This window comes from Cynocephalus volans, chromosome 3 (genome assembly GCF_027409185.1).
Source record: "Cynocephalus volans isolate mCynVol1 chromosome 3, mCynVol1.pri, whole genome shotgun sequence".
NCBI classification, from domain to species: domain Eukaryota; kingdom Metazoa; phylum Chordata; class Mammalia; order Dermoptera; family Cynocephalidae; genus Cynocephalus; species Cynocephalus volans.
In genome coordinates this window covers 150,955,175-150,979,199 of record NC_084462.1, presented here as the reverse complement: position 1 = coordinate 150,979,199, position 24,025 = coordinate 150,955,175, and the positions used below count along the sequence as shown (strand labels likewise).

The following is a 24,025-nucleotide window of genomic DNA, read 5'->3' as shown; positions in this document are numbered from 1 at the left end:
CGGCCTTGGGAGAAGCCGTGTCTGCTTCCACTGTGGTCTCTGCCTCTGCTGGTGGGAGTGCTGACTTCGTGGCTGATAGTTTTGCAGAAAGACAAAACAAGCCAGGTGCCAATCCAGTGCCCTAGACCAAGTGGGTCAGGGCTGCCCAATCTTATCAGGAACTAAGTGAGACTAGTCTGAGGTAGAAACTCAGGGTCCCTAAGTGGCCTATACTGCTTAGATGCAGAGCTGGTGTTCTAAATATGTTATTTACAAATGACCATTGCACTTAATTTTTACAATAGGCTCATGAGGTGCATATTGTTTTTAGTTTTCCAGATGAGAAAAATGAAGTTCGAAAAACTAATCTACAGAAGGTCACACAGCTAATAATTTCCTGGAACATGATGGACCCTAAATATGTGTTGAATGAGAGAAAGAGCCAGGAAGAAGATACTTGATCTGGTCTGAATCCTAAGCCCATGCCCTTCACACTGCAGCACGCTGCCATGTAAGGTTAAGTGCGGGCTGAGAAAATGCTGGACCACTTTATTTCCAGTCTTGCCGCCCCCCCCCTTTTTCCAGTAATTTCTCTCAACTGCCAACTCACCTAAGGCTGAAAGTTCCTGTAGAACTGAAGATGCAGCTTTACTCGCACTATAAAATTCCAACCTCTCAGCTGTGCTCAGGGGTGGACTCCTGATAACAAACATATATTTTCATAATGCTGCTTTTATCCATAGTCTGCAGGTCATTTTATGTGACCGGCCAATGGTAAGGAATCCAGCTCTCTGATCTTGTACTTCAGCTACAGTGAGCTAGACACAAGGTCTTATTTATCCCACTATGTGGGCAGGGCCCCCAGGAATGGGCAGGGAAACATTGCCCGACAGGAAATGGTGACAAGGTCTCCCTGGAGCCACATCCTGACTGGGCCACAAAAGCTCCCAAAACCTAGACAAAAGTAGCTCTTCCCAGAGTGCCACCCAGCTCCCTGACCCTTCTGTTCCTGATCCCACCCTGAGCCAGGCAGGCCATGCCTTTCCCACTTGTTTCTGGGCTGGTGCAAGTGAAGGACCCAGGAGCACTGCTACTCTGCTTCTTTGAGCTGTCTCAGCACTGGTGTCAGTCTGATGACTGGGCCCAGCCCAAGTGTCCCCTATAGGACCAAGAAGCAGAAGAGGCAGAAAAATCTGGGCTCCAGACCTGGCCCTGCTGCAGTATCGAGTGTATTCCATGGAACCTCTTTCCCTCCACTGACCCAAATTCCATCATCAGACTCCCACCCTAGACTCCACAAGGGTATGGCACCAATTTCAGCTGAAACAATGCCTTCCTCTTGGTTCCCGTGGACCTTTGCTTATCCATCCATTCTAGCACGTCTGTCTGCCTTGTTTGCTTCCCGTCCAGACTCTGAGCTCCTTATGGACAAGGTCCAGGGCATGTGACAGGCACTAACAAATGCTTACTGAATTGATTTGTCTTCACTTGGCCTCTGTTTGGGTGCTGCAGTTTCCTGTTCTGGTTTGCCAGCCCAGTAGAGACTGACCTCTCGGGCCCTCAGCTTCCCTTTGTCTATAGAACAGAATTTGTGGGGTGGTTGAGAATGTATGTGACAGCAATCTTTAGATGGCAGACTTGTCACCTGCTTTTAGCATTAAGATGGGTTTAAGTCCAGGCTCTGCCATTAGCTGTCTGAACAAGGACAATCACTGGGACTCTGTGTTCTCGCAGCAGCACCCCTCCCTCCACTCTCAACTTGCTTCATGTTCAACTTTTTCAAATGACTCACCCACCTGTAGCAGAGGCGTCCAAAGAATCCAGGCTCACCACCATCACCCATGTAGTCTTTTCAAAGCCGAAAGCTGATCATGAGTCTCCTGTGTAAAACCCTCTGCTGGATCTCTGTTCCTCCAACTCGAGCTCCCAACTCCTGACCTTTGATTCTAATACCCTTCACAGTGGGTAGGTCTCACGTTTTGGTGACTGGTCCCACCTAGTGCCCAGGCTCACCCCGTCACTCTCCCTGATGCTGTACTCCAGCCATACTGGTTCTAATATTCTACGAAGCCACCATGCTCTTTTGCATCTTCTTTTCACTTGCCACCCTTCAGTCTAGAATGTTTTCTTCTTATTCCTGAAACCCTACTTTGAGATGCAGCTCAAATGACTCTTCTTTTGTGATACCTTTGCTGATGCCACTCCCCCCTCCCCATGTGAGAATTTAAACACGTCACTTTTTATTGAATTATATTCCTATTTTGATTGCATTTCCTAAGGCCAGGATGGGTCTTAGGCTCCTTTACCTGTGGAGGACTTTGTTGCCTCCAGGGGAACAAAGAGTGAGTGAGATGGGGTATGGGGGGCACCACATGCAGGTGTGAAGCCAGCAGGCCAAAGGACTAGGGAGTGGGGGAGCCCAAGGAGAGCATGTGTGGGCACAGAAGACCAGCTGCCCTCGACCTGGGCGTGCTGGGGAGCAGGAAGTCTCACCTGCCTGTGGGAAGTACAGCCTGACACCACACTGGCAGGCCCCCATTCAAGATTTCTCTTGACTTGGGCTCCCTTCAGTTCTATTCTCATCAGCAAGGTCAGCCTCTTGCTAGGCTCTTGCCTTCACTGCCCAGTAGTCACTCACACCAAAGGCTGCCAAAGTAGAAATGTTTCTGGGGCTGGCTGGAGAACTTGTTGCCCTGCCAGCCTGCCAGCCACTTCACAGCACTGACATGGACCTTGGGATACAAGGGCCTCACCGTGGGGAGCACACTGCTCAGAAACACTGAAGATATCCAGTGCTCCCTCTTGTGGGTGATATGTGGGTTGAAATGTATACAGTAGTCCCCCCCCCCTTATTCATGGTTTCTTACCCTTGTTCAATGGTGGTCCAGAAACATTACATAAAGATATCTTGAGAGACAGAAACCACATTCATTCACGTAACTTTTATTACAGTACAGTATATCGTTATAATTGTTCTATTTGTAGTAATTGTTGTTAATCTCTTAATGTGCCTATTTGTAAATTAAATTTTATCATAAATATGTATGTATAAGAAAAAACATAGTGTATATGGGGCTCAATACTACCTGAGGTTTCACGTATCCTCTGGGGGGGAGGGTGTCTTGGAACATATCCCCTGCAGGTAAGGGGGAAGTACTATACATTAATTTGTCTTCTAAGAGCAAGTATAATATCTTATTTGAGGTGGGGGCAGACATGTTGAGTCTAGCCAATAAGCCCATAGCCACTTATTGATACAATTTTACACACTGTCCCAGAACATCTGAGAGACGGTGCCCTTCACCAGTGTTAGGTCCATCTTTACTCAATGAAAAGACCTTAGGCAAGTTATTTTGAAACCCTCATGGCTTCATATATCAAAAGGGCCCTCCGAACTCTCAGCATCACGTTATCTTAGAGTGTTTTTTCCAGGTTCAACAGCATGTTCTTTTCTGGTTTCTCAAAGTATTGAGCAGGCAAAGGCAGGGACAGAAGAGAATACAAATACAGGTTCTACTCCCACTCCTGTGCTGTGCCTCTAGCACAGGGAAGACCCAATTCAGACAGAGGCTAGAGGATTGGAAGGAAACAAGACGTTGGGGTAGAGGCTTTGCTGAGATGGTGATGGAGGCCTGTGCACACGGAGGAAGGTGATGGGTGGGCACACTTCCTGTTCCACGGCATGTCCCCCTTCAATAAACCAAGAAACAGAGGGGACAGGAGTGTTGGGGAGAGCCAAAGGACAGAAAGAGTGGGAACCACTGGAGGCTGGGTTAGGTCTTCTGTACATAACTGTAACACAGATGTCTGGAAGTGGTATGAGGGGAGTCCTTAGGCTCCAGCCAAGAAGTGGGGGAGACAGGCAGAGGTAGGGGAGGAAAAAAGTCACCCAGCTCCACCTTGAGGGGCCAGAGGAGCCTCTGGAATGCACAGATCTGTAAGCCATTACCATATTCATGACTCATACCTGTGGTGCCAGGAACTCAGGCCACCCAGAACTGTACCTGGGAAGGGACACCAGTTAGAGCTGAGGCACGGATCACAAAGACCCTGGCTCAGCCCAATTATCTGTAGGATTTTAAATCTGGAAGCTTGGAGGTCACTAAAGGAACTGATATATCTTGCATACCCACCTCTTGCCTAACCCTCCTTCAGCCAGATGGCACCTTCTAGGCAGAGCCCATATTCTTGTGTGCCACCAGGCCTTTACCCACGTAGGTCTTCCACCTCAGAGAACCTTTCCCAGCTGCTCCACATAGCTCATTCTGTTCAGCCTTTGACTCAGCTCAGGTCTCCTCTCCCTCGGCTATTCCCCAAAGCCCCATGCTGCGTTTCTTGCCCCCTGTGTTCTCATAGTACCCTGTGCTACCTCGTCTCCTCTGCTTACCTCACTACTGACAGTTGTGTTCTCTGCTTGAATCTCTCACTGAAACACAAGCTCATCAAGGGATGGAACTGACTCATGACTCCCTTTTGTACACGCAGCACCTAGGAGTGCCTGGACCATAAGAAGGGCTCAACTAAGGCTGCTGAGTGAAGAGTTGAAGTGGAGGAGGGGCTGGGCTCAGCCTACCTACAGGTCTACCCTCTCAAGAATATAGGATCTCTTTCCTGCACCTGACATCCCTTGAAGTATGTGAAGATGGTTATGAAGTTCTGCCCCTAAGGGTGTTCCAAGCATAGGGCAAACAATCCAGTTCCTTCCAGTTTCCTCAAATGCCCGAAGTTTGCTCTCCATCTTCTCTCCACCAGGCTCCCTCCTCTGATGGCTCCTGAATTTGTCTGGATCTCACTACAAGTGTGGCAACCAAAGTGCGGCACATGCTTCACTCATTTCTATCCCAAAATTATAAAGCTGGGCAATGGCTAACAATGTAACAGAAATCAGTAGCTGAGCCAGAAATGGGATCCAGGTTTTCCAATCCCTAAATCAGTCATAGAGCACCTTACTAACCTGAACCCAGTTAACTTCCCACCTGTACATTCAATCCCATGCCTTTCTGACTTCCAACTCCATTGCTAACTCCCAAGCAGCACTCACCAAGCGTGAGGCAAAGATGCAGGTACACAGGAAGTCCGCAGCTGGTCTACTAGGGAACAGGCCTTCAGCTGGTGGTATGGGGGGGTTGGGTTGTAAATTAGGAAGAAGTGTCCCCTCAGGGCCGACCAAATATTTATTAAGAACCTGCCTGTCTAGAGCTTATATTATAGTGGGAAAGTGGGACAAAGTAAAGACACATTATAAGGCACATTAAAAGGTGATCAATGCTACAGAAAAGGAAATAGAACAGGGTAAGAAGCATGGAATAGAACAGGGTAAGGAGTATGGGTAAGGAAACTGAACAGGGTAAGGAACAGGGTAAAGTGGGGGAAGATTACAATTTTAACTCAGGTGGTCACAGTAGGCCTAATTGAAGGAGACACTGGATCAAGACCTGTCGTAGGTGAGGAAGCTGGGGAAAGAGCATTCCATACATAGGGACAACACAGACACAAGGTGTCTTAGTTCTTACATTGTAAAAACTATACTGGAGGATGCAGCGATAGCTTATAAGAATTAAAAACAACACAAAACAGAGTAAGAACTGCTGGCTATTTTGCCTAAGCCCATGTGCGCATATATATATATATATATATATATATATATATATATATATATATATATATATATATATATATATATACACATATATATATATATACACACACACGTATATACACGTATATATATGTATATATACGTGTATATATATATATACACGTATATATACGTATATATATATATATATATATTAATCTCAGGGCAGCAGGGTGAAAGGGCATAATGCTGACTTCCTAAGATTTCAAAGTCTACTGTTCAAAGCAGAGGATGTAGAACTTCTCCTGAGGGCTCCTGTAGAGATGACAGGAATCATAAATACCAGGCCCTCTTTGCCATTTTCTTCTTCCTGAGGAGAGGTTTTCATGAAACTAATACTCTGGTCACAATCTCTGTAACTAGCTGAAGCACTTGTGATACATACAGAAAACCAGAAAAGAGTGGACCAGTAATAATGAATGAAATCTAATGACTAAACATACAAATTATACATTTCAATGATACACTGCTATATATAGAATGTATTTGTAAGTTAAAAGTGAACCCCAGCACTGAAATCCACAGAAGGAGAAAACATTTATCAAATTCACAAGTTGCTCTTCTATTTAAATATCTACTTCCAGGGTCAGTTATTCATTGCATCTATGTACTCATATAACAACTCTCCCCCTTTGAAATGAATCCACTATGACTGGGATCTGTTGCTTGCTTCTCTTTTCTGGAAATAGAGAGCTACCTTTTGCTATTAACAATGTAAGGCAAAAAAATTATCAATGAATTTGTGTCTTTTGGAGAAGATGGTATATCAAGTCCTTACTTTCCTCTCCCTCCTTTCTTCCTCCATCACCTAAAGGATGTGCATATAGTAGGTACATCTTTCTGCTGTTCTTCACAGGGTTTCATTACCTTTTCTGATGGTCAAATGTGGGTCAAGTCTGGTTATCAAACAGAAAAACAAATTGCCAATAGGATAAGTAACGAGCCACTCACATAGGTATGCACTAATAAAAATTTAATACATAAAACAAATCAGAAAACAGCAATTTTTTTTAACCATTCACAATTAAAGTGGAAAGAGACAAAATTATAAGGCAGCCATCCATGGAATGATTTCGTGTTCACAAAGGATCCAGAAAAAGGGACATTTAAAATCACTGTTCAGGCTACTAAACCAGGGGAACTGCAGTGTTATCCCATGAGAGTTCCAACTTGCTGGAAGATGCTACCAGAAAAAAGATCAAAGCCAATATATGTGTTACTGAACACATCTAGAGAATTCCTAAATGGTTGTTTAGTCCTTTCCCACAAGTCACAAATTTCCTTCAGTTTTCTTCAGGTGAATCTAGATGTATCAGATACAAAGAGGTTACCTCATTGGTTTTAATTTCATAGCATCTCCAATAGTGCTCTTTAGGCGATGTGAACCATTTTGTATTGAGCAGAAATTTTCTAATGCAAGAAAGGATCCCCGTAGAACAATTACAGAGGTTCTCACCTTGCACTGCAGCAGTTTTGGATGAATCTGGTCATTATTCTCAGTCTCCCAAGGGGTTCAGGGGCTCAAAAGGCAGGAACATTCTTTGGGGGCTTATGCTGCTGTTGACATACAGTTCCCGTGTTCAGTACCTAGCTACCATGTGTTTCAGGGGCTTATACTCCGATGCTGGTGTGTCCTCCTAGTTCTAATCCTTGAAAAAGAGAAAAACCAGGCAGTGACACTTAGAAGTAGGCTGGTAAGAAAACACAATTACAGTTTCTCCTTTCTACAAAGAAGTGACAAATCAAAACAGCCACTCCCCCCCCCTTTTTTTTTTTGGCGGATGGTCATTTGGGGATTTGAACTCTTGACCTTGGTATTATCAGCACCATGCTCTAACCAACTGAGTTAACCAGCCAGCCCCTCTTATTTTCTAGTGACTCAAAATACCAGAATGGGGATGACTTCACTGTTTTGAATTGGGAAATAAAAAGGTGAAACAGCAGGAAAGAGAACACAGAGCCTCTGTAGGTAGTACTGTTTCCAAATCTCTACATTCCAGTGCAGAGCCTTTGCCTAAAAAAAGAAATTTGGCAACAGCGTGCACAGGAAAACCAAATCAAACCTGGAATATCACTGCTTTGGCAAAATGGGAACTGATAGCAATTAACTGGGGAAAAAGTGAGGGGAATGGATCAGTAGCATTTTTCAACTTTATTTGCCATTTAAGAGAGTACTTGGAATCTGAAGAAAGTCTATCCCTAGAAAGGAAAGGGATTCAAACTGCAATTAAGATTAACTTTGGGGGGCCGGCCCGTGGCTCACTCGGGAGAGTGCGGTGCTGATAACACCAAGGCCCCGGGTTCGGATCCCATATACGGATGGCCAGTTCGCTCACTGGCTGAGCGTGGTGCTGACAACACCAAGTCAAGGGTTAAGATCCCCTTACCGGTCATCTTTAAAAAAAAAAAAAAAAAGATTAACTTTGGTTATGAGGAAATGGATTGACCATGCTGTTAACCATCACTTGCATCTCTTTGGTAGCCAATCATTCTATTTGTAATCATGGCAGCAACTTAAGTACTGCCAATGTTTTCAAATGTGTTAGAGCATTAAGGCATCCACATCTAAGGAGGCAGTTTTAAACAAGAGGAAAACAACTGAAATGTGTCAAAAAGTGAACTTCGATCGGGCCTCGCATCCTGGGACACCGCCCACCATATGAGCAAGCTCTTCCTCCAGTGAAGGAGGCCTCTGCCACGCTGCTTGGTTTCCTGCTGCCTGAAGATGCATTTGAGCCCTATAAAATTAGTATGGCTATTTCTGCCTACTGACCAGGAGAGAAACGAGTAATTCCTGAGGCAGCAGCTTTAAAATCTGGGAAAGTTCATAGCTTCTGAGAACTGACAGGATCTTGAAAGGTTTGCTTGTTAATAGTGAGGTCCAGACACAAAGGCAAATTTGGAAGTTAGATGGTTCAGTCCTTGCCAGAGTGAAGACCCTATCCAGCAAGATATTCTAGCTAAACTTACAAGTGTGATGGCAAGGCACTGCTGAAAGAGGCTTTGGCCAGCAGAACAAAATCTCTGACCATTGCACACGACGACATGATAGGAAGTACTATCCAAACCAAACCAGACACTAAAATCTGCTACTTATTTGACAAAGTCAGTTTCCAGAGAGAATCAAGGCAACCATATAATTTTGAAGGACCAGATGAAACCCCAAGTCGCTTATAAGTCAGCTATTATCATCTAATCAGGAAAGTCACTTAGACTTTCCTTACTATACCTTTTCTTGGTTTTAAAATTGTATGCAGTGGTTGTCAACCACCATACAAAATGGTATCTATCCTATTTATGCTACTTTCTTCACTGCAGCCAGCAGAGGGCTCCCACGTTTTACTTCCACAGCTGCTGACGCAGTGACAAATCTAGGAAGGAAATAAAGAAATCACAGGCATGCTGGCTTACGCATACATAACACGTTTTTATAAACTACTAAAGTCACTGCCCTGAAGAAACTAGTCTTGGTTCTCTCTTAACGTAATGTGTTCTGAAATGGTACAGAAAATCAAAAATAAATTAATAATACAATATTATACACTTATTTGACAAAAGAGGGTTTACATGGGTTTTGGCAAATATGGGGAAATTACCCTAGTTTGTTAAACACTTTTGCTGTCTCAATTGTTTAAATTACCAGAATATTAGTGATTGTGTTGACTCACACATGAGGAGGTGATATTTTAAGGGCTTAACAAAGCTGTATTTGACACAAAGGTAACTTCTTTGAAGGGAATAAAGAATAGAGACAATGTTATCTTCATTATCACAGTTCAAGAAGTGGTTGTCCCGAGGAGAATTCATCTCACACAAATATTAGCATTGCCAGTAGCAGTAAGCAGCAAATTGTGGGGAGGAGGAACTAGAGGGCAAAGTTAGAAGAAAAGTATGGAAAAGAGGAGACTAAAGACATGATTTCAATAAGCTTTAAATCAATAGGTACTTATGTGAGCAGACACAGGGCTCCACAAGCTGACCAAGTATTTTAGCCAGAAGGACTGCCTATCTGCTAAGAGAAATCCTTTTAAAAAAAGGACAACATAGATTTTGGTAGTCTCACTTTTAAAAAAGTTACTACAAAGATGTCAATAACTATCCAAATTCACTTAAAATTTAATATCCCTTCATTTCCAAAGATACTTTGTGATGTAACTGTTCTTGAAGGAAAGCCTACACCTGAACCTACTAAAACTTGGCTCCTCTAAGAATGTGTTGGAAGTAGGTATTCTGCAAAGCAGAATTTGAAAAGAAATGCTTCAAAATACTAGTCACCTCTTGAGAAAGCTAGTCCCACCTCTGTTGCTCCATTTATGGAATGGCAGGTTGTATTTGGAGAGGCACGTGCAAAAGGAGGTGGTTAAGTCTCTCTAGACATCCTTTTTCAATGGATTATCTCTTTCGAGTATAAAGTTAGCTTTCAGTGTGTCTTTCTGTCATTTCCCTAACTCTAATCCCAAACTAACCACAATCACCTTTAGCATGTAAGAGAGTGGGTGCTGTGACCTATCAAGGCATGTGGCATAGGTACTAAAGCCATGGTGAGAACCATGTTAAAATCAATGGATAAAGTGGCACAGCCTCTCAACAAAGAGATTTAGCTTAATTACAGAACACTGTATTTTCATAATTACTATTTCATTGTGAGTATGAAGTTCTCCACTCTTCCTTAAAACTAAATTTCATCTTCCCTGAGAATAGGGTTAAGAGAAACATCAAAACTCAAAATGCCAAGGGCCCTTTTAAAGACAACACAACAGAATGTTTATACCTAATTGCAATGTGTTGTTTCTACTCTAAAAGCTTTTCCATTACTCCAGGTTTTAATCTCACCTCCCTCCGGACTCTAGGAATACAGATGGAGATGGGCAAGGCGAGACAAGAGACTGAGAAGTGAGGAGCTGTCATGTGCCGACTGTTCTCACTGGCTGCGAATGGCCATGGACTGAGGCTGGAACCTGAACATTTAATGCTGGTGTCCTACTGACAGGATGAGTGGGATGAGGCACCCCAGAACCAGGGCTGCCACCTCCAGGCGGCTGAGGCCTCTTCCTCCAGTGGTGTCGGGTTTGTGGCTGTGCCCCATTCCGCCCACCTCGGGGAGGACATGTACTGTGGCAACATAAAGAAATGTCCCAGCAGAGAAAAGCATAGCCACTCCAGTAGCATTGACCTCTGAAAGGGCTTCTTTACTGCTCTGTGAATTAAAAGAGAGAAAGAAGAAAAATTAAGTCAAGTAAAATTCAGGGTCAGGAAGAAGTCTCAATTAAAAAACATGCAATATTCACAACTGGTGCCATCTAGGACACTGGGGACATCTTTACACCAGAGCAATTTTACGTTATTTATGGGAAGCTTCCAAATAAGGGTTTAAGAATATTAGTGATGTACACAGTTGCTTTTTAATTGCTTTTAAAAAAAAAATTACTGGGCCGACCCCGTGGCGCACTTGGGAGAGTGCGGCGCTGGGAGCAGGCGCTCCCGCCGTGGGTTTGGATCCTATATAGGGATGGCCAGTGCGCTCACTGGCTGAGCGCGGTGCGGGAGACACCAAGCCAAGGGTTGCGATCCCCTTACCGGTCACAAAAACACAAAAGAAAAAAAAAAATTACTGTAAAATGACAATTTGTAGTCATATATATTTATGGGGTACAAAGTGATATATGATTTATGAATATAATGTAATAATTACATCAAGCTAATTAACAGAACTATCACCTCAAATACTTATAATTTTTTGTGGTGAGAACATCTGAAATTTACTCTTAGCAATTTTGAAATGTACAACACACTATTATTAACTATACAAGGAGTCTTCAAAAAGTTCATGGAAAGATTTGCATTATCTTTTTTTTTTTTCCAATTTGCATTTCTCTTTTATGACATAAATTATTAACAAGGTCCTGAAGTAGGAATCAAAAATTAAATAAAATCTCAGAATTTAAGACTATGAAACGAACTAAATCACACACAGTTCTTGATTAAGAAACTAATACTGGAATATTACCCAAATAATAAAGTAAGCACATAGTCAATTATCACATTCCCTATCTCAGAAAAAAGGCATTAAGCATTCATGTCATAAGTTTATTTACAAACACATCTAGTATGCTATGAATTCAAGAGTTTGATCCATTTTTCAAAGAGAATGCACCCCTTAAAACACTCTTCATATCTGTTAAATGGATCAACTAAAACATCCTTATTTCTTAAGCAGTTGGTGTCTTATTATAAAGAAAGGTGTAGCAAATCCAGATCCAAAGTACAAAGTCATCGTAATTAGTAACCTCCACTTGTTTTCCACTGAAAATGGCAAATTCTTTCCTGGGCCCTCCTCCCGGAGGCTCCTACAGACCAGAGGTTGTGAACCTCCGAATGCTCTGTCCCAACATGGCGCTGTGGGAAGCTCTGTGAAAGGCACAGAGACCAAAGGCAGAAGGAAGGACAAAACCACACCAACTCCTCCTTTCTTCACGACCTTGTTCCCTTGTGTGCGAGAACCGGAAAGCCATATTATCTTTCAATCCCGTTTTTCCGTGAACTTTTTGAAGTACCCTTGCATTCACCACAACTGTTTTTTAAAATGAACTTCAAGCACTGGTTGAACAGGTTTGGCCTGTGTTATTCATGAGATGGAATCAAAAACATATTAATGAAGATATTAAATTTCACACATTATGTAAGAAGCATCCCCTGTGTACCAGGCTCTAGGCTAGGTGCTTGAGATGTGGTAATCACAATGCAGCAGCTGTCCTCACACAGCTGAGAATTATCTCAGAAGCTACTCTTTATACAAATAATTTCAACCTTTCTATTAAAAAAGCAGACCAATGGACTGAGACAATTCATTAAAATTGTAAGAAAAAAATATGTCATAGATGGGGCATGCAACCCCCCACACCTCCAGAATTACTAGTACCTTCCTGCCTGCCTAAAGTTCTTTTTTTTTTTAAAGATGACCGGTAAGGGGATCTTAACCCTGACTTGGTGTTGTCAGCACCACACTCACCCAGTGAGCAACCGGCCATCCCTATATGGGATCCGAACCCATGGCCTTGGTGTTATCAGCACCACACTCTCCCGAGTGAGCCACGGGATGGCCCCTGCCTAAAGTTCTAAAGACATATTGATCAATGAAATGATGGAGTAGTACTTTAAAAGGAAGTACATATTGCTTGCTAACTGAAAGAAGGTAAGGATTTTCAGATGACTAGAAAGGGTTTTTACAACAATGCATTTGTTAGTAATCCAGATCAACAAATCCTTGATTAACAGGAACTAAACCATTCTCTAACCATCTCATTTTTCATATATTCCTTTAAACACAGGTTTTACTACATCATATACTGAATTGACCAACACTCAGAAGTATCAACGACCTTCAGAGAAGGCATGAGGAAAAGCAGTTCCCATGAACTAGCCCTGAGTCAGTTTGGTTCTAAGATTTTCCTTCTGTTACCTGCCAGTTGACATTAGGTAAAATGGGCAGGGTTGTTGCAAAGAACTGCAGCCCAGACAGACAAATTTGTAATGCATGGAAAGGTCCAGCTTGGCATCAGAAGAGTGCCCAGGCTCTGAGCTGACAAGTGACACATCACTTCAGATCTGAAGCTATATTCAGTACAATGATAAAGAACAGGACATTTCATATTCCACAATATGAGAGCTGGGAGTAGAAAAATCTGAGTCTTAGCTGAATACAGTAATCTCTGCTCATCCCCCACTCTTCTAAAAGCTTCATGCTTCATGTGTCTACCTTAACATTAAATAGAGATGGCTAAGACCTAGTATGTACTTGTCAAAATTAGCATGGCTGGTTACATTTAAGTTATATTATTCTAAATAGTGAAGTACGATCATATATCATATGCAAATATTCTTCAAACTGATAGGGAAGAAGTTTTCAAATTAAATGAGTAAGGAAATGCTAAATTTATAAAGAGCACTGACTCGGAATTAAGACATTTAACTTTTTGCAGATTTTTACTCCTAATTTACGTTTAGTTTGAGAGGGTAATTTTGTTGAAAAATTTAACATAAGAGATTGTAAGTTCTATCAGGTCACAAAAGAACTAGACACTTGTTGAGATAAGCTAGGCATGGATCAGACTTACCTTACTTAGTCCTAAGTATGTCACCATGGACATGACTGGTGCTGCCAATGCAAAGACCAGCAAGTGCTTTCTGATTCGATTCCGCTCTAGGCCAGCATGCATTAGGAAGGAAACCAGCCCAAAAGCAGCTGGTGCCTGGAAATGAAAAATTATTCCTTGTTATCACTCTAGAAGTACAGATTGCTTCTATATCAACAAATACATGTCATTTGACTGTAAATTCTTATTCAAAAAAGCCAGGCATAGTACCTGGTTAGGTACTATTCAATGTTCTGAGCTAAGAAAAGATTCTATTTGTATGTGTGTGTTTCCTGGATTGTAGGAAAGGGAAATATTCAAAAAGAAAAATACTTATGAACAAAAATTAGTACGAAATATAGAAATCTGTAGAAAATTTAACAGTTTGTGTATATGACCACAAAAAAAAAACTGCTCAAGTAAAAGTTTAAGAAAATGGTAGCAAAAATAGCTCTGCACAGATTTATTTAATTCTCCAAAATGAATAATTATGAAACTAACTAAAAAAATTTTCCCAACCCAGAAAAATATTAAAAATCAAGAGAAATTTTAACTGTCAATATATTGAATGTAAAATTTTATACCAAAATTTTGCTTACCTTATGTAGCATTATTGCCACAAACACAATTAACTGGACACTAGTCTGTGAAGTAGAAGCTGCTGCTCCCAAAGCAACACCATCAGCTGAATTTGGAAAAAAATGAAGCATAAAATACTATAAATAAAAATAACAACAATAAGGTAAGTGTAGTGATGAGTTTGTAGGTTTTAGAGTCAGGCAGAGCTGGATTTGACTGGGCAGGTTACTTAACCTTTCTGAACTTTAGAATTCTCATCTTTAAATGGGTTCAATAAAGTACATATTTCTTAATATTTTCATGAGGATTAAATAAGATAACATATGTAAAGTACTTAGCACCTGGCTCAAAGTATTCAATATGTTAGTTATTTTTATTGTTATTGGAAAAAGTATAATGCTCAAAAATCCATTGATTAGTTAATCAAGTTGTATAACAGAAATACCAAAGAAGAATTTCAAAGGAAACATCTCTTTATCTTACAGATGAAGAAAGAAAATAAAGACACTAGGACTCAACATAGATGATTTATACATAATAGGTAAATATTTGTTGAACAGATGAATTTTGTTAGAAAAGCATATTATACTACAAAAAGTCCAGATAATAGTGTGCAACCGTTCATGTGCTTTTGTGACTGACAGAATCCTACCTTTGGGACTAGGTTTGGGTTATGATTCTAGGGTGTGCCTGTCAGCAATGCTGAGACTCTTACATTCTACACATCACTTCTGCTTAAACTGGTACTTACACTGGGTAGCAGGAATGTTCAGTACAAAGTGCCAAGGCTCTCTTCCAGATGAGATTCTAGGGCAGGTCAGCAAACCTTTTCTTTACTTTTCTTTTCTTTTGGCGAGCTCTAACCAAGTGAGCTAACCAGCCAGCCCTGGCAAACCTTTTCTTAAAGGTCTAGACAATAAATATTTTAGGCTTTGCAGGTCATCTGGCCTTTTGCAACTATTCAACTCTGCCATTATAGCAGATAACACATAAACACATGCGCATGTCTGTGTTCCAATAAAACTTTATTAATTTAAATCATGTAATTTTCATGTGCCATAAAATATTCTTTTTTTAACCTTTAAAAAATATAGAAACTATTCGTAGCTTGTAAACCCCTAACAATGCGTACACCAGGGCTTGGGCTCATGTTAAAGGACTTCACTAAGCAACCCTTTCCCTGAAGGCCAGCCCAAGAAACTTCAATGTGGATAGTTCCTGTAATGCAAATACTAAGTCTTCCCTCGTCTGACAGAAAAGAAAGAGGTTCCACTGCAATCCAACCTTACCTGCAGCATGGACTACCAGACCCAGTGTGGTGGTGATTTTGGAATTGCTGGGCCTCGTTGTTTCTGGATCTGAAGTGAAAATGAGAAAGACAGCATAAACAAGGAGAGACAAAACTTTTCAAACACAGATCTGGAGGTGGAAAAAAAATTTTTTTTTAATTTAATTTAATTTTATTTTATTTTGGAAAAACTTTTTGAAAGCTCTTTAAATAGTAGATTATTATTTTCCTCACTGCTGTCTTTTTTCTTTCTGCTTTAAACACTTAGCAGTTTCCCCTGTCCTCAAAAGGTGGGTGGGAGGGAACCCTTCAGTTGACCCAGCCTTCCCTTAGACAAATTCCTGAAATGTGTAACCCCCAACTGCCTCAACTTCCTCATACACCTTAAATCCTCTACCACTCCATGTAAAGTGCTCTATGACTTCTGATCACTTTTTTCCAGACCAGTCTAATAGTCACTGTCTACCTCTTCTTCATCCCCAGCCTCCTGCAATTTTATCTTCATTTTAACATCTGTCACATCTACCTTTTTGCATTTTATTGCTACCACCCTAACCTATCTTTTCATCAATTCAAGCCTAAATTAGCGATAGGCTCCCACTGGTTTTCCCTTACTATCATTTTTCCCTAATGTAATTCATCCATGTCAGATTCATCTTTTGAAAACACCACCCTTCTGATGTGTCAGTAAAATAGTTAAGAATTTGCTGCTTTTCAAAGTCAGTCTGAACTGCTCTATTATATAGATTCTTAAGCCCTTTATCAGCTGGTTCCACTTTATTTCTCACTATCCAGTCCAGTTAAAACAATTTCCTTAACACCCTCTAACAAAACATTCTCCTTTTCCTCTCCCCAAATCTCCTCACCCCTAATTCTTGGCACACACTGAAGTCCTCAGCTCATCAACCCAAAACTTAAGACATTGTTCTAAGTCTAATTCTAGAACCACCTCCCTCAAGAAAAAATCAAAGATTAATTGCAGCTCACAGCTTCTTTCCCCTTGAGTAGACCTAACACTCAATGTACGCAGTCTCCACATACTACTTCAAAGGTTTTTCTATATACCACCTCAGACACAGAAAACTGTTTTCACTTCAATAGGCCTTCTATCCCCAGATTGACTGCAAACAATAAAGAATTCAATTTTCTACTTCTTTCTCTTTCTTTTAATAAACATGTCTTATAGAATGTGGCATAGCACTGGGCACCCAATCATTGCTTAATAAATCCTTGTTGGAGGGTGAAAAAATTATTTATTTGTATCACATGATATGTTACTGATATTATAGGAAACATAAGGCAAATAAATACTGTCCAATATAAAGTTAAAAGACATGAAAATGCCAGGTGAAATGACAGATGGATATTAATCAAATAAATTCCAGGGCATTTAATCTTCTTAAGCAGCCTAGCACACAGAAGGAAGGGTTTACTATGGAAAAAGCATATTAGTAAAGTAACATTACTTTTTACTAATAAATTTTATCTTCCTATTAAAACACTGTCTAATCACTCTGAGACAACAAATATTTCAATATCACCCCAAATTGGGAAGAACAGTCATATTACACTGTGTGACAAACTTATTTTGGCCTTTCTTTATACATAGCCTTGTGGTGTGGTTATAAGTAACACCTTAAATAAAAATTAGAGGCTTTAAAATTAAACAGTTTTCATGAATCTACAGGATAAGACTACATTTTAGCATAAATTTAATAAACTTTTACTGATATTTAATAACATGAGGACAGTTCAAAAAGTTCATGTAAAAATGGAATTAAAAGATAATACGAATGTTTCCATGAAATTTTTTTTTTTTTTTTTAAAGATAACCAGTAAGGGGATCTTAACCCTTGACTTGGTGTTGTAAGCACCACGCTCTCCCAAGTGAGCTAACCGGCCATCCCTATATAGGGATCCGAACCCATAGCCTTGGTGTTATCAGCACCGCACTCTCCCAAGTGAGCCACAGTCTGGCCCTTTTTCACGAATTTTTTGAAGACCCCTCCTACATAAAATCCTGCAGAGAATAGGTAAAACCATCTCATCAGACATATGAGAGTCAGCAAAAACAGTAGTAACGTCAGAGATAAAACAGGAGGAAGAATAAAGGAACACATTCTACATTTAATTCTTTGTATAGGATTATAGGGCCTATCAATTTTAAATTGAAACTTATAGGGCCGGCCCATGGCTCACTTGGGAGAGTGCAATGCTGATAACACCAAGGCCATGGGTTCGGATCCCTATATAGGGATGGCCAGTTAGCTCACTTGGGAGAGCGTGGTGCTCACAACACCAAGTCAAGGGTTAAGATCCCCTTACTGGTCATCTTTTAGATAGATAGATAGATAGATAGATAGATAGATAGATAGATAGATAGATAGATAGATAGATAGATAGATAAGAAATAAATAAATAAATAAATAAAATTGAAACTTATGAGAATCACAAGAAAAATGCCATGGAGGCTAGTGTGGGCTACTATATAATGCAGCCCTTTTCTCAGATTCACCTATTGTCTAACATTCTGCCCGATTTGCATCATCATTTATACTCAGGCTCTTTCTCTATGTACACATTTTTGGGGTACCATTTAAGAGTAAGTAGCACATACCATACATAACGCTTTATCTCTAGATACTTCAATGTATATTTCCTAAGAGAAATAATATTTTCTTACATAATCACAGTATAGTTACCACCTTCAGTAAATTTAACATTTACACTTTTTCCAATTTCTCTTGCATATTCTAATTTTGTCAATAGCCCAATAATGTCCTTCAAAGCATTTTCCCTCTCCAGGAAGGATCCAGTCTAGGATCACTTATTGCACTTAGCTGTAACTCTTTAGTCTCCTTTCATCTGGAACATTTCCTCTGCCATTGACTTTTATGACACTGACATTTTTGGAGAATACATTTCCCTTTCTGCACCTTTCTTGTTTTTTAGTAGAAAGAGGCTTCCTTCTGGGTTTGTCTGATGTGTCCTTAGATTATGTGTTCTTGGATGGAATACTATATAGATGATGATGTTTCTCAGGGTATCACATCTAGAGGTACAGGATGTACATCTGCTACTCACTGGTGATATTAATTTTGGATTATATCCTGAATGTTGTCAATGTTACCTTGTGGATACCCTGGACTTTGTTACATTCCTCCAAAGAGTGTTGATTTTTTTTTTGTTTTGCTTTAAGTAACTTGATTTGGCTAAAACTGAAATCTCTGTCTTTTGGGGAGTGCTCAAATCTCAGTTTAGTTCTTTTATCTTTAGCTGAGCAAGCACGGTTCAGGGGTTAGCCAGAGACCTGGGCAGTTTATATGGAGAATTAGGGGCTGAGTTTCTCTCTCTCTGGTTCTTTGGGCCAGAAAGACTGAGTTTTCTTTTTCTTTTTTTTTTTTTTTGTCTTTTTCGTGACCGGCACTCAGCCAGTGAGTGCACCGGCCATTCCCATGTAGGATCCGAACCCACGGCGGGAGCGTCGCTGCGCTCCCAGCGCCACACTCTCCCGAGTGCGCCATGGGCTCGGCCCTGAAAGACTGAGTTTTCTATCAGAGTTTTAGCTGCCCAAAGTGCACTGATGGCTAAAAGCAGTAAAAATAGGAAACTCACGCTGTTCCAAATGTTGACTCCCCTCCTGAATTTGCCCGCTTTAGGTCACTCTCCAATGTCTTTAGGTTGTGGTTTTTCACATTTTGTCTAGAATTTATAGTTATCTATAAGGAGGCTGGTCTGATAGCTTACTAAGTAAAACAAAAGCAGCATGCTAGTGACACTAATTTTGATCATTTTTGAATATGTGGAATATTAATATGTTTCCCAAAGTCAAAATTATACCAATAAGGCATGCTCAGGGAAGTGTCATGCCTTCCTAAAACCCTTCTGCCCTCACACACCCTCCACCCCACTCCATACAGTTTTCTGGCTGATCCTTTTTGTGTTTCCTTTTTGTAAAATTAAGCAGATATATCTATGTTTTCTTATTTCCCCTTCTTCCTTACACAAAACATAGTATATGTTTGGTGTTCATTTACACTTTTGCTTTTTTTTTCCCACTTAATTTCTCCTGGAAATCTCTCCCTATCAGTTGACAAAAATATGATTCTTTATTCTTTTTAGAGCTATGTTATACGCCATTATGTATATATACCATAGTTCATTCAACCAATCTCTATGACTGGATATCTAAGTACTTTCCAATATTCTATAATGATAAATACAGCTGCAATGAGTAATCTTGTGCAGATGTATTTTCATATTGGTGCCATATTATCAGAGTAAATTCCCAGAAGTGGGATTTTTGGGTCCAAGAATAAATATATATGCAGTTCTGTTTGATATTGCCAAATTTCTCTCCACAGGTGTTGTACCATTCTGCAGTCCCACCTGCAATATATGAGAGTGCCTATTTTACCGCAGCTTTGCCAGTTGAGCGTATTATCAAGTTTTTTGAATTTTTGCCTAACTGGTGAGAAATGATATCTCAGCGTAGTTATGATTTGTATTCCTTTTAAGTGAAATTGAACATCTTTTCATATGTTTAAAGAGCATTTTTATATTCTTTTGTGAAATATCTGTTCATGTCTTTTGCCTGCTTTTCTACAGATTTTTTTTCGTAGACCAAGGATTCTTAACTTGGGGTCTGCAGAGAAGAACACAGGTAGAATTCAGGGGGTGTCAGAGACATTAACTTGGAAAAAATGCGTTTTTAGTTTTACTAACCTCTAACTGAAATTGAGCATTTCCTTTAATTATTATTGTAGGCAATAAATCACAATATTAGCATTAGCTTATTGCCAAAAGAATTCCGATCATTTCATACTATTTGACAGTTGTAGATATTTTGAAATTATCACTTCTACTCATCGCTACTTTAAATGAAGGACTTATAGAACTGCTACCACACTGCGTGATTACAATTTTCCTGTCTGTAGATGCTCATGTGACAGGTGGGCAACTGCTAAGCAACTTTGCGCCTAATACTCATCCAGCTACCAAATAAGTGGAAGTCATGCGACCTCCCACTGGGTACCAAGATACTCTATGTAGCATTCCAATGCTGTATTTTCTATCTGCAAAATTCTCTGTCAACATATTTGGAAAGAGATATGTGATATCTATAAATCCCTGCAAAGGTTTATAACTCTCAAATGTATTTCTATCACTATGGCATCAAAGTTGTATCATGTATCAGAATCCTTTTTTATTTAATATAAACCATATAAAAGATGTTGACCTATCCAAAGATGTATTCATTAATTTTAAGATTAAAAAGTTACTATGACTGGAGTCAAACTTAAAAAGTCTTAGAGAATCCTAGCTGCCTTTGAAAGAAGCTTATCTTTCCTTGGAAAGCAAGCTACGAATGTGTTTAAGTACATTTGTTAAGAAAATACCTTTGTGAATCAGGATTTTCTACAGTAGTAACCATCAAAACAAAAACCCCAAATCAACTGTATGTTCAACTTGACATACATATTGCCTTGTTAAAGACCACCTTCCAATTTAATTTTCTTAATCAAGCTAAGTAACAATAGCTGATATCCTAAAAAATAAAGTTGAACTCTGACTTGCTTAAGATTCAAATATATTATCTAGTTACTTAACGCACTGATAAAGAAGACACACATTACTATATCATGAATTTGTTCTAACGTTTTGGTAACTACACAAGTACTTCAACATAACTGGTTTTCTATGTAATCCTATGTATTATACTTTATAAATTTAAAAAGAATATTCCAATAAAAGGCCCATAGACTTTAGACTGCCTAAGGGCTTCATAGCATACAAATAGTTTAAGAACCTCTGCCGTAGACACTCAACCAGATGTGACTGCTTTAAGACAAGCAGAATAATAAATCAATAAACATTTCCTTGTGCCACATGCCATAACTCACAAGATCCACCAAGTGAATAAAATGTTCACTGGAACCTGAGGAAGACAGACTTTTAACACTAAATAAAGCAAATGATACAGACTGAATTATTCAATTGGTTTTTTTTTTTTTTTGGTGCCTGGCCAGTATGGGGATCTGAACCCTGGACCTTGGTGTTGTAACACTGCACTTTAATTAACTGAGATAACTGGCCAGCCCCTATCAATTGTATGTAACTTTCTAAATTGCAAACTTATTGCACTGTCCAGAAAGCCTTGGAGCCTCTCACCGTCAGTAGAATGCACATGGGAGCTGCCAATCTGGTCCACCAACAACATGAAAACGAAGCCCAGTACCAGGGAAACACCGATGTAGGCATGCAGCTGTGTGTGGTCATGACTGTGCTCATGTTCATGGACAACTGATACTTCTGCTGCTTTGTCTGATGCAATCACATTCTGTGTTTCGCTCACTTGGTGGTGTTTTCCTAGAGAAGAAGAAACCATAAAGAGAAAATAATTTTTCCACTAAAAACATTTTCATATAGAAGCTTCCATTCTTTTGTATTGCAAGCTCTACTTACTTTAAAGACATCAGCTTTCTATACTGTAATCCAGCCAGTCATAACCTCCTTCAACTTAAACTTCAAGATGAAAAAAATTCCCAAGTGTCTTCTGCTTTGGGCATGCAGAACTTCTGACTGCCTATTATTCTAAAAACCTGGGAAGTGGAAGCAAATCACCATGCTAGAAAGCAGTCATATTCCCAAAGGGACATCCTCAAATCTTCCTTTCTGTCTGAGACCTTCATGCCAACCTCATCAGAAACTACAATAAGTTTTATTCTGATGAAAATCAGTAAGAGCAGTAACAATGAAAATAATTACAATCAAATTCATCTAGTTTTACACCTCGGTTGATACAAAAATTGCAAATAAAGTATAAAATTTTTAGCTTTAAAAAGTATCAGTGGGCAATCACTAACAAGAAACCAAAAATGAAGCACAGTTTAATAAGCACACTTCAGTCTAAATTCAGTTCTAGAAATATCAAGGTGGTTGGGAGACTCTGAATTACAGTAAATGACACCTGGCCAACTGATATTCCTACTTTATATTCATATATTTGAAACTTAAGTGCTTCAAGGCCAAAATCTTTATCTTTGCTGTATTTCATGAATAGAAGCTAATATAGTAGATATTTATCATTTATAATAGAATTAAGCTGTTTAACCTTTCAATTAAAGAAACTGCACATGCCTGTTTTAACTAGACCCTATTTTTTTAAAAAAAGTTATTTTTGAAGGACATAAAGCAAATGCCATCTGAAGATAATAAAAACCTATATATTTTTCTATTTCCTGAGAGGTTTTTTGCTTTTTCTTCATAACTATTTATTTATTACCTTTTTGAATGAGGTAAAATATACATAATGTAAAATATACCAGTTTAACCATTTTTAAGTGTACAATTCAGTGACATTACATATACTCACAATGTTCTGCAACCATCGCCATCATCCACCCCCAGAACTTTTTCACCTTCCTTAAGGAATTTTTTAATCCAAAGACTTTTTCTTAACAGTTATTTCATTCACTTATTTTTTAATTGTCTGAATTTTTTTTTAAATCAGCTTTATTAAAGTATAATTTACATAAAACATAATGAGTTTCTGCAAATGTAAAAACCTGAGCAATTACCACCAAGGTGAAGATATGGAACCCAAAAAAAGTTCTCTTGTGTTCCTCTGAAATCAATGTCACTCATGGCTGTACACAAGCACTGATCTGCTTTTCGTCCCCAGAGAGTTTTCCCTGTTCTAGGGTTTCATATAGCTGGAATCATACAATATATACTCTTTTGTGTAAGGTTTCTTTTGCTCAGCATAATATTTTCAGGTTTATTTATGCTTTGTGTATAACAGTAGTTCTTTTGTTTTTTTTTTGTTGTTGTTTTTGCTGAATAACATTCAGGTACAAGTCTTTCTGTGGACATGTCTTCGTTACCTTTGTGTAAATACCTAGGAGCACAATTGATGGGTTGTATGCATGTTTAACTTTATGCCTTTTATTTCTTTTTCTGGCATTACTGCATGCTAGAATCTAGCTAGGATCCCAAGTACAATGTAAAATACAAGTGGTTAAGAAGAGACGATCTTGCTTTGTTCCCAATGTTATCTGTAGGTTTTTCAAATATGCCTATTCTCAGATTAAGGAAGTTTCTTTCCTAGTTTCCTGAGAATTTTTTCAGGAATGGAGTTAATTCTGTCACATGCTTTCCCGCACTTGTTAAGGATAATCAAATGGTTTTTCTACTTTATTTGATTAATTTAGTAAATTGAATTGGTTTTTGGACACTAATCCAACCCTTGGTTTGCATTTCTGGGATAAACTCTGGTCCAAATGTATTATCCTTTTTATATATTGCTGGACTCAATTCGCTAATATTTGGTAAAGGACTGTTGCATCTGCATTCATGAGGGATATCTGCCTGTAATTTTTTTTCTTGTAATGTCTCTGAGTTATACTG

The 24,025-nt window shown here is 39.5% G+C and overlaps 1 protein-coding gene and 1 pseudogene across 3 annotated transcripts in view; both read right to left on the bottom strand.

The window, feature by feature from the left end:
- Nucleotides 1-6,651: 6,651 nt before the first annotated feature.
- The window catches only part of SLC39A9 (solute carrier family 39 member 9), a 49,153-nt gene continuing 31,779 nt past the window's right edge, over nt 6,652-24,025 (bottom strand). For 2 of the 3 annotated variants that reach the window (XM_063091496.1, XM_063091497.1), the window contains exons 3-7: nt 21,788-21,985; nt 15,618-15,686; nt 14,349-14,434; nt 13,732-13,866; nt 6,652-10,814 (exon numbers count right to left, since the gene is read on the bottom strand). In XM_063091496.1, the coding sequence (XP_062947566.1) occupies nt 10,584-10,814; nt 13,732-13,866; nt 14,349-14,434; nt 15,618-15,686; nt 21,788-21,985 (719 nt within the window). In that variant the 3' untranslated portion in view covers nt 6,652-10,583. The remainder of the gene's footprint in view (nt 10,815-13,731; nt 13,867-14,348; nt 14,435-15,617; nt 15,687-21,787; nt 21,986-24,025) is intronic. The other variant, XR_010022986.1, reaches the window with a different exon arrangement.
- LOC134371575 (cytochrome c oxidase subunit 7C, mitochondrial-like) lies at nt 11,820-12,009 on the bottom strand (annotated as a pseudogene).